General features: G+C 36.7%; 1 protein-coding gene and 1 pseudogene across 1 annotated transcript; one reads left to right on the top strand and one right to left on the bottom strand.

Moving 5' to 3' along the window:
• Positions 1–1546, bottom strand: LOC142237425 (cytochrome b5-like; annotated as a pseudogene).
• Positions 1547–3647: 2101 nt separating this feature from the next.
• On the top strand, positions 3648–10311 carry MFS15 (Major Facilitator Superfamily Transporter 15). The gene is made up of 4 exons (XM_075308732.1): positions 3648–3913; positions 3984–4120; positions 8575–9666; positions 9744–10311. The coding sequence occupies exons 1-4, from the start codon at positions 3844–3846 to the stop codon at positions 9936–9938; spliced, it is 1494 nt and encodes a 497-aa protein (XP_075164847.1). The 5' UTR covers positions 3648–3843; the 3' UTR covers positions 9939–10311.
• Positions 10312–11380: the final 1069 nt, after the last annotated feature.

Below are 11380 nucleotides of genomic sequence, written 5' to 3'. Positions count from 1 at the left end.
TGTAATGAAACTTAGTTTTTATTGATGGAACCATGAACGCCTAAATGTTTTTTAACATATTTAAAAATTTTGAAAGAAAATCTTCACTCCAGCGCCTCTAAAATGGGATTTCGTGATAAAGACTCCTTGTTCCAACAAGCAAACACCTCAAACACACGGCCTGGGATGTGAAAATATGGCTCCTTCACAACACTAAATATCTCAAAACGCAACCACAAAGCCCAGGTAGCAACCCCATTGAAAACTAGGATCTCATTTGGAACCGTGGATCGGACAAAACCAAATTTCATCTTGGACAGCCCTTAAAAGAAGTGTTACAAGAAGAATGGGGCAAAATCTCTCAAGAAACGTGTCGATGCCAAGACGACTGGAAGCCATTTGCGCTAACAAAGGGTACTATTCCAAATACTAAGTGGACCAAAATAATGTCTCATACAATGTGATTACTGATACGACGAATACTTTTGTGAGCTTTTTTTTTGTAGTTTTTTGATTTAATGATTAAAAATAATACAATAAAATTAATTTCACGATTTTTGTTTACGTTTTGCTGATATGTATATCCATGGAAACATTTTAATAAAACTTTTTCATATAAATGTTAAGCGGTTTGCGATTTCAAGATATTAAAATGAATATTTTTGTGAGTCACTGTATATGTTTTGTTTTTGTTTTTTGTATGACTTGCTTTATGGTCTAAAACAGCAAGAAATCCCTTTCTCAACTAAATATACAAATAAACTTGCGATATTTGTTTGTGGCTGGTGGTGGTGATGTTTTTCTCTGCCTACAATTATTGGTATTTCGTTCCAAAGAAAAACTCATGAACCAAGGTGGCTATTAACCCCAAGACAAAAGGCATCAGCCATGACTTCATTACAATTCCTCGTTCTTTTGCTCAGTATTCCATGTGGGTTCGGATTTTTCTGGAACATTTGTACGCTCTTCAGCAACTAGTTAACCGATTTTGTATTGTTGCATCATTTCACGGGCATATGAACTGTGACCAACTTCTTCGAAATTTTCTGTAGCATCTTTACCAGCTTGTTCGATCAAGACTTCTTCACCACCAGGATGCTCATTGAGAAAAGGGGTCACGTCATACACGTTGTTGTGGATTATGAACCAATTCTTTTCTTTTGTAATATTTTTGGCAACTTCGGCGTGGGTAAATTATTTTACATTTTGCGATGACATGGTGTTTAATTAAATAATTTGTGATATTAAGTTGAATTATATTTCCTGTATATTCTCTCCCTCTTGTGATGGCTGGCCGAAGTCTGTAATTCTACGTTAACTAGGCTTTTGTGATTTTGATGCAATTGGCATATCCATTTCTATACCACACATGCTTGTGGTATTAGCCACTTGTAAATCCACCACTTGAGCAAATTCCCATATTTCCACGCGTTTGGTTGATAAACATGACGCACTGAATCTGTTTCCACGCACGTAGCTGTTGCCAGCAGTCATTTGTTTTTGAAAGGCAAGCAACAAATCCTTTAAAATTAATAATCACTCTTTCGTTTTTGGTACACTTATTTCTATAAATTGATTATTAAATATATACCCCCTATTTTTATTTGTAAACAATAACTTTGATTTTGACATTTGACGACCAAGTGTTGCCAATCAAAATCGAAATTTGAACTGAAATTTGTTTTGCGTTTTATTTTAGCACTGGTTATCAGTGCAAAAAGAAAACAGCCCTATTGTAGTGCTACCAGAATGTTCTCGTATTGCCACACCGTCATATATAAAAGCGCTCGCATGCTGCTAACGAGTCAGTCTTAATTAAAGCGTCAAAACGAATAACTTCAGTGTGAACGAATTGTAAAGTGTGAAGACATAGTAAATAAATTGTAGATTGTCGTTATTTAAAAGAACTGTGTTTTAATTGGCGGGTAATTAAAACCGCCTAAATATAAAAACGTAACAATATGTTTGTTTTCATTTATAATTTTGATTATTGAAGGCAAAGTAATCGCGAAAATAAAGTGGCTTTTGACTCAAAAATCGAACATTGTACCGCCTTTTAGTAATAATTTACCAAATCTAATCTTCAGATTGAAATTCCCTTTCAGTCAGAAGTGGGGTTAGCTTTTGTACAAATTTTAGTTAAAAATATTCGCAAGAATGTTCATTTTTAATTTATCTTACATCGAAAACTGTTTGATAAATTATTGAGTGGCGATGAGTTTGAGGATTACATTTGAAAAATTGTTGCCAAAAGTGAGTAATATGTTTGGTTCTTCCACCAAATCACTAAATTAAAAGTAGAATCAGTAAGGAAAGTCTAAAGCCGGGAGGGGCCGACTATATTATACCCTGCACCACTTTGTAGATCTAAATTTTCGATACCATATCACATCCGTCAAATGTGTTGGGGGCTATATATAAAGGTTTGTCCCAAATACATACATTTAAATATCACTCGATCTGGGCAGAATTTGATAGACTTCTACTCAAAACTTATGTCGGCTAATGCATTTGGGTGGAACACGACGTTAGTAAAAAAACACATATGGAAACATTTAAATCTGAAGCAATTTTAAGGAAACTTCGCAAAAGTTTATTTATGATTTATCGCTCGATATATATGTATTAGAAGTTTAGGAAAATTAGAGTCATTTTTACAACATTTCGACTAAGCAGTGGCGATTTTACAAGGAAAATGTTGGTATTTTGACCATTTTTGTCGAAATCAGAAAAACACATATATGGGAGCTATATTTAAATCTGAACCGATTTCAACCAAATTTGGCACGCATAGCTACAATGCCAATTCTACTCCCTGTGCAAAATTTCTATTACATCGCAGTAAAAGATTGGCCACACTTGACTACATTACTAATTGTACTCCTAGTGCAAAATTTCACCCAAATTGGGGTAAAACTCTAGCTTCTGGGATCGTATTAGTCCATATCGGGCGAAAGATATATATGTGAGATATATTTAAATCTGAACCGATTTCAATAAAATTTGGAACACTTGACTATAGTAGTAATTGTTCTTCTTGTGCAAAATTTTAAGCATATTAGGGTAAAACTCTGGCTTCTGGGGCCATAGAAGTCCATATCGGGCGAAATATATATATGGGAGCTAAATCTGAACCGATGTCTTCCAAAATCAATAGGGTTCTATTCTGAGCCAAAACACATACTTGTGCCCAATTTGAAGTCGATTGGACTAAAACTGCGACCTAGACTTTGATTACAAAAATGTTTTCACGGACAGACGAGCATGGCTATATCGACTCAGGAGCCCACCCTGAGCATTTTTGCCAAAGACACCATGTTTCTATCTCGTCTCCTTCTGGGTGTCGCAAACATATGCACTAACTGATAATACCCTGTTCCACAGTGTGGCTTGAAAAGTGAACGTAGTACCTACTTTAATGCGTTGAGTTGAGGGTAATATCTGTGTGTTGTTAAGAACCCGATTTTCTCAACTAATTCTAAATTTCAATATTACCCGAATTTTCTGAAGAAATGTTTGAATAAGCGTTGAATGTTACCATTTTTCAAACGTTTTGGGTTTATTGGTATACGAGCGGCACTTGCTTTGAACCATTGTTTGCGTTGGCACCACTGCTAACAGCTGACGTTTATTGACATGTCAGAACATTGTTGTTGCTCGTTTGTTTACTGTGTGTTATTTTGCATTTCGACTTCGTCATCAATTGATTAGTGTGCAAGCGGACCCACAAGATCTTCAAACAAACAAAACATTCCATAATTTTAACAAATATGTGCTAAAATATTATTAAGAGCCCGATATAAGTTCCCTTGCATTTCTTTAGTTTGTCTATAATTTTATTTTGTCCTCTACGTTACGAGAAATATGGTTTTTTGCTGTGATTGTTTTCGAAGCAATGGTTATCAGCAAATAAACAACAATGGGGCCAATCAAGGTAATATTGAGATAGTTTTTGTATTTATGAATATATATATAAAAGAAAATCTTTGTTTCAATTAAAATAGGACCCCGTTTTGGTGTACGTCATGTGCAGTGCATTTTGGCCTTTTGTGGATTGGCCGTTGCATATTCCATGCGAGTTAATCTTTCCGTAGCAATTGTTGCTATGACTGATCGAAATGCCACTAATCCAAATTTTGAGGTAAGTGTGAGAACGTATGTATATGTTGGAGCTCTCCACGGGACTATCAAATTTTCCATATGCCAGCCATATGGATATTAAGGCAAATATAGATTACTGATTAACATTGAAAACAAAGACAATTGTTATGCAAACGAAATGAAACAGACTATTGGAATAAGAGCGGATATATTTTTTGCTTATCATAGTCTTGCGGTGTTTTTATATATTGGTAGATGGGTATTAGTAATACATATCAATCGCTTATTCATAGTGAAGCGTATAAACTGCAAATCCAGTCCCTACCACATATTCTATATTTGCAATAAAAGTGGAGGTTTATTTGTAATTTTGTCTGTTTGTACAAATTGTTTTGGCTCAATAGTTTTAATATTGTCTCTTAATTCTGCTTATTGTAATGAAACTTAATGATTTGCTACATTATCCTCTGAGGTAGGGGCGTAATTTTGCCCTAATGATTATTTATGTATAAATCATTATACTTTAAAATAATTTTCCGAAAAGTATTGTCTTACAGTACGATTTTGGAAATCTTAAGAAAACTATGGATGAGTCGCGGTCATTAAAAAACCTTAACAGTATAAAAATCCCTACTTCATGACGTCTCGTCAAAACGTTAGGTAAATGTTCAGCACAGGGATAACACAACCAAATTTTATTTGTGAGAACAAATTTTAGTAATCCTGAATAACCAAATCAACTAAAGCCGCAAAAAATCATTATCTTTCCCTCAAATGCCAAAAGCCAATGTCTTGGGAATATTGTATTTTTGTTGCGAAGAACCAAAACAATTTCCACAAATTTACAAAAAAAAAAAACAGACAGGTTGTCGAACAAAACGCCAAGAACTTTAGAAATCTTGGGTGTAAATATCCAGTTTCTGCTTCTCTTCCTTTTTTAGTCCAACATGCAAAATGATCGCTTCGACTTTGAGGCAGAAACTTGCAGATTTTTATACACACAACAAAAATATTTTTTGACTTCAAACACAAAATTTATTGAACCAATTAATTTTTAATTGAAATGTCTTCAATCGCAGAAATGATGGTATCAATCACCAAATTCAATTAAAAAATTAATTGTTCCAATTAAAAAAATTAATTGATACAATTAATTTTTGTGATTGATTTTTGTTTCAATTAAATAATTTGTTGAACCAAGCAAAATTTTTAATTATATATTTTTTAAATTCAATTAAAATTTTAATTGCAAAAATTTTGGTGTCATTTTTTTATGTGTAGGGACGTTGTTCATACTAAAGTAATTCTTTGACTTTAAATTGCACATTTGATCATTTGCAATCGTGAACTAAAGTACGGAAAAGTGGTTGTGCTCCTGTCCGGTTGAAAACATTGCTGATGTTCCGCAATATGGTACATCAAAATACCTTACAGAATCTTTGCTACAGATGAAGAGGAGTAGTTGGCTGTATGTCTAGTGGATTTTGAATTTTTTACTCCCCCCAAAATAAGAAGACGACAACAGCCCTTTAGAGCGATTGTTAGACCCTTTTTCTAATTGAGAAATTTTGGGTTGATAATGGAGGTGTGCATGTGACACGAAATTGTCGTGACTCACGAAAATGTTCGTGCCTCACGCGTGAGTCGTGAGTCATGATCATGGCAACAGCGTGAGTGTGCGTGATTATAACGGAAATATTATCTTCGTGAGTGTGTGTGAGTAAAGATTTACGCTCACGAAAATAATCCCTCTCACCAACATAAAACGCTTAAGAGTTAAATTCATTTACAATTTTAGTGACGATTTTAATAATGCTCATGTTTTCAGACACGTCGCTAAGGTAAATTACTCAACAGAACAATTTGTGAGTCACGACATTTTTCGTGAGTTACGGTATTTTTCGTGAGTCACAACATTTTCGTGCATGAGTGTGCGTGAGTCCTACCAAACAATATCGTGCGTGAGTGTGCGTAAGTAAGATTTTTCCTTCGTGAGTGTGCGTGAGCGTGAGTAAACTATTACTCACGTGCACACCTCCAGTTGATAAGAATTTAGGGTCCTAAAGAATTTGCCTCCGTATCTCGTATAATTTATCACCCAACGGTAGTGCCTATATGGGAAAGTGTTTCCATGGTTCGACGGATAAGAGCGAGTACTGGACTTGTCTCATCGTGGGATTCACTTAGAGAGATCGGTCCGTACGGTATATCCTTGGTCCAAACTTTGCCTGTAATTATGTAGTTTGGACAGGTTCGACGGAGTACTGGACTTGTCACATCGTTTGATTCACTTAAAGAGATCGGTCCGTACGGTATATCCTTGGTCCAAACTTTGCCTGTAATTATGTAGTTTGGACACGTATTATAATCCGATTAGATCGAAACTTGTAGTTGGATTGGAAATCACGAATGACCTCTTTTTGCTGTATTACTATAGAGGTGTACGATTGTTGGTTGGAAAGCTTGTGGCATCTCAGTTATCGTCACGAAGCCAAAGGTTACAATTATCTACCGACAACAAACTACCACAATATGCTCGGGATCACATTCGACAGTATTTTTAGGTCGTCTGCATACACCACTACCTATTGTCATAAGATCTGCGGTATTGGAATACGGTCATCAAATCTCTTGGCGGAAGCACTTGGGGTGCGAATAATGAAACAATGTCATGACACGCGTTAATCACGTGAGTCGTGAACAAAATCTGAAGCAAATATCGTGAATGTGCGTGAATGGGAAACAATATGCCGTGGGTGAGCGTACGTGAGAAATAAAATCGGTTCGTGAATGTGCGTGAAGAAAATTTCTGCAAAATCACGCTCACGAAAAAAAATCAAGATTTAATTCTGACTTATATACATAGAATGAAGCCGACCCATTTTTGTCGGCGGCGGCTGACACTAAATTTTTGCTTCCGGCGGCGGCGGCTTGACGGCTGAACCGATATAAATATGTTTTTTTTCCGGCGGCGGACAATTTTTTAACTTCAAATCAATTTGAAGTTATTAGAATGGTAATGAGATTAGTTGTACAACCAATCTCACAATCAAATTTACATTTCCTTCCAATTTTGTCAGGTACATTTTTTCAAAACACTTTAAAATAGATTGATTGTGGGTGAAAGGCTCAAAATTTTGGCAAACATTACGACAATTATTAATACATTTTTCCGATTTAAACCGACATTTTTGATTAATTGGCGGCTAAATATGAGTCGAGATGATTATGAGATGAGATGACATATTCGGTGGCGGTGTCGACTGGCAAAAAATGGTCGGTGGCGCGACTCGGCAGCTTGATTCTCTGCTCGTATGTAAACTAAAATTTATTTAACTGTCGAACTATACTCTATTCATGAATTTTGTGACCTTTGCTTATTCTCGGTTGGAAAATGTCGTAGTCTCGTGAATTTGTCGTGAATTACGTGAATTGTCGTGAATCGTGCGAGAGAGTGAGTCTTTAAAAGTAGTTTGTGCGTGGGTACTGATTTTCATTTCGTGAATGTGTGTGAGGTCGAGTGGCTACCACACGTATCGTGCGTGCAAAATATTTATGCTTCGTGAATCTGCGTGAGTGTGAGTGAAAATTCATCGGCAATCAAGGGCTATTAGACCACTCTGGACACATGCCATCATAGTCTCAGAGCAAAGTTCCTTGGTCTGGACACAAGCTGATGTATGAATAGCAAAATTCAAAAGTAAATAATAACACAAAAAATTGTTACAACAACAACGAATTTCCATGTTCGTTTTAATTTCCATTTTGTTGGTAACATAGCCTCATGGAGATTTTTCGCATGTGGTTGGCAGATCTCTTAATGCTTTCAATGCCCTCGCAATAGGTATGCTGATGAGAATCCGCGATTGGTGTATTTTCATGGTTAAATTCCAGTTGGATTTAGATCCTTCGTTCAGAGGTGGTGAAATCGGATTTTGAAGGAAGCCATCTTCAAGGAAATAATGGGTTGACAGTCAAACCACGAGAAGTGGTTCAGGGTGCATAAGCTGCAGACTCGCTTAGCAGTGTATCAAGAACAAATGGACGATCGGACCGACGAACATGTAGAACAGTCGAATAAGCGTATACTGATACTAAGATGAATTGCGAGAAGGGTCCAACCCGCCTTGCATACACATGGTCGTGGGTTCAAACTCAGTTTCGACCAAACACAAAGTTTTTCAGCGTTGTATGATATCCTCTCAGTAAAGCTGGTGATATTTCTGAATGTTTCAAAGTTTCTCTTAATGGTGAAACGTCATTGTCATTGTGCTAAACATTGAATCGGGCAGCACTCAGTGATAAGATAGAAGTTCACCACTGTGCTAGCACAATGGACTGAACAGTCTAAGTGAGCCTTAGGACTGCCTCTAGATATAGATTATTAATTTTATAAACTTTCCACAAAATGGTGTTGGCTATACAAATTTATGTCTAAGTTATATATGTAGATTAATTAATATGAGTGGTTGTTATATTTCTTCCTTTGCTTAGGAATTCAATTGGGATGAAGGCGTAAAATCCTACCTCTTAAGTAGTTTCTTTTGGGGCTATGTGGTAACACAAGTTCCTGGCGGTTACTTATCACATAAATATGGTGCTAAATACACATTTTTCTTCGGCATACTGTTCTGCTCAATGTTGGCGCTACTTACTCCATTTGCAGCCAAAATAGGCGACTGGCCATTGCTGTTGGCCTTACGTTCCGTACAAGGACTTTGTCAGGGTATGATATTTCCCTCAACGCATACATTTCTAGCTAAATGGGCACCAGCGGAAGAACGTGGCCGTTTGGTGAGCTATTGTTATTCAGGATCACAGTTTGGCACTGTGGTTATGTTATCAATAAGTGGTTACATAGCATCCTCCTGGATGGGTTGGCCCAGTATATTTTATGTTTCCGGTTTAGCTGGTATGATATGGTGCTTAGTTTGGTATTATTATAGCGCCAGTGCACCAGCAGATCATCCTTCAATAACTGCCCAGGAAAGAAGATACATTGAAACTTCAGGTCATGGAAGAAGACCTTCGGATGCGGGTCGTGTGGAGCCTGGACAATTGAAAACTCCATGGCTACGGATACTATCATCGTTACCATTTTGGACATTGCTGATTGTTCATTGTGCTAATAATTGGGGCTTTTGGACCTTGTTAACGGAAATACCAACATTTTTGAAAAATATTCTAGGCTTGGATATACGTCACAATGGCCCATTGTCGGCTTTACCCTATTTGGCCATGACCCTATTGTCTTATGGATTTATCTTCATTGCTGATATAATGAATCGTACCAGTGTTATGCCTTTGGCTTTCTCAAGGAAACTTTTCAATACCCTTGGCATGTGGATACCAATGACAGCTTTAATAGGATTGGGCTATATAACAACAGGAGAGAGTACAGTGTTGGCCATAGCTTTGTTAACCATTGCTGTGGGATCAAATGCAGCCACATATTTGGGTTTTCAAGTGAATCACATCGATTTATCACCAAATTTTGCAGGAACTTTAATGGGCATAACCAATTGTGCAGCCAATGTCATGAGTATTATAGCCCCCCTAACAGTAGGTTTTATTGTAACCGATGAGGTAAGTTTTTTTAGAGGTATATATGGGCCAATACAAAGTAATGAATATTTTTTTTTTTTATTTTTTTTTTGTTTCAGACAAATCCTTTGCAATGGCGTATTGTATTCTATATAACTGCAGCTTTTTATTTCTTTGGCAATTTACTGTTTCTCATTTTCGGTCGTACTTCTCCAAGAGCCTGGAATTTTGCTCAGCCTGCTTATCGTTCAAATTCTACACCTGCTGATGTAGAGGCTTCTGAAACGGATCCTTTACAACCTAGTTCAACTTAAATACGTTTACTGCTTCGTTTTTGCATTTTTTAAGTTGATAATCAAAATGTGATCTTAATTGTGTGTTACTGTAGACTTACAGATATGTAAATATTATCAATTACATAAATACATACCATATATATGTAACTATTTTGCTCTCTACGTCCCTACTTAAAGCATAATACAATGACCTGTCTGCTTATACATAAATTTATCATATATATCTTGTATTTGAGTTTAAGATATTTATTTATTTATGTATATAAATGTTGAAATCTTTGTGATTTAACCGTCTATCTCGAAAAGTGTGAATTATATTTTTTTTTTGCAGATAACAATAAATCTAGAAAATATTAAGATTTTACAAAAATAAACTTATAGATGTATACGATTTATGCCCGTTTTTTATAATTAAGATTTTTGATATATTTTTAAACTGCCCAACTGACTGTTACGAAGATATTGCTTGAACTGGTGCCGTGTGCCCGGCTTCCAATTCCCTTATCACTGGCATAGCCGATCAGGTTATTATTTAATTGCCAGTCTTTTCAAATACGAAACGTATGGTCTTGGCTCTTTCAGATGGTGCACTCCTGGATGTGACATGGTGTGGATGGTTTTCCCCTCTGCACTTTATCAGGTGATGGTGGGTGAGAGAGCTAAGGGTTACGGTGTTGCCTCATTGAGCGCATTTTGGACTCATGCTGCAGATATTGTTCCGATGTCTTGGAGTGACATCCAGTGGAAATCCGCAGTGCAGTATTCTACATTGTTTGAAGATTTCTCCAATGGGTCTTGTTTATACGGGGGCCACGTAATCGGAAAGGGGACAACAAATCGACTCAAAAGTCTTTTGAATCGTCTCTTTATACTTCCCCCATGTGCTACTAGCCTGCAGGATCTTATTTCTACTGGCAATGTTTTTCTTATGCTGAAGATGCTGTTCCGATATCTTGGAGTGCCATCCATGGGCAATCCGCAGCGCAGTATTCTGCATCGCTTGAAAATTTCTCGCTTCTATTGTGAGTTCAAACTGGGGCTACGTAATAGATAAGATAAGATAACAGGTTGGCTGATAAGTCCCCGGTCTAACAAAGAAAAACAATTTCTTTTTGTCAAAATTCGTTTTTATTCAACATAGTTCCCTTCAAGATACAACGATTATAACAACCTTCCAATTTTTCGATACCATTTTGGTAGTACTCCTTCGGTAGGCTTCAGTTTCGGCGATCACCTCTTCATTGCAGCCAAATTTTTTCCTTCGAGCATCCTTTTGAGGTCTGAGAACAAGAAAAAGTCGCTGGGGGCCAGATCTGGAGAATACGGTGGATGGGGAAGCAATTCGAGGCCCAATTCATGAATTTTTGCCATCGTTCTCAATGACTTGTGGCACGGTGCGTTGCCTTGGTGGAACAACACTTTTTTCTTCTTCATATGGGGCCGTTTTGCCGCGATTTCGA

The sequence above is a fragment of the Haematobia irritans genome, chromosome 5 (assembly GCF_050003625.1).
Source record: "Haematobia irritans isolate KBUSLIRL chromosome 5, ASM5000362v1, whole genome shotgun sequence".
NCBI classification, from domain to species: Eukaryota; Metazoa; Arthropoda; class Insecta; order Diptera; family Muscidae; genus Haematobia; species Haematobia irritans.
This window is presented reverse-complemented; position numbering and strand designations above follow the sequence as displayed.

Coding starts and splice junctions, on each gene's coding strand:
- MFS15 (XM_075308732.1), top strand. CDS start 3,844: ATGGTTTTTTGCTGTGATTGTTTTCGAAGCAATGGTTATCAGCAAATA. Junction 3,914..3,983: donor CAACAATGGGGCCAATCAAG/GTAATATTGAGA, acceptor CAATTAAAATAG/GACCCCGTTTTGGTGTACGT. Junction 4,121..8,574: donor CCACTAATCCAAATTTTGAG/GTAAGTGTGAGA, acceptor TCCTTTGCTTAG/GAATTCAATTGGGATGAAGG.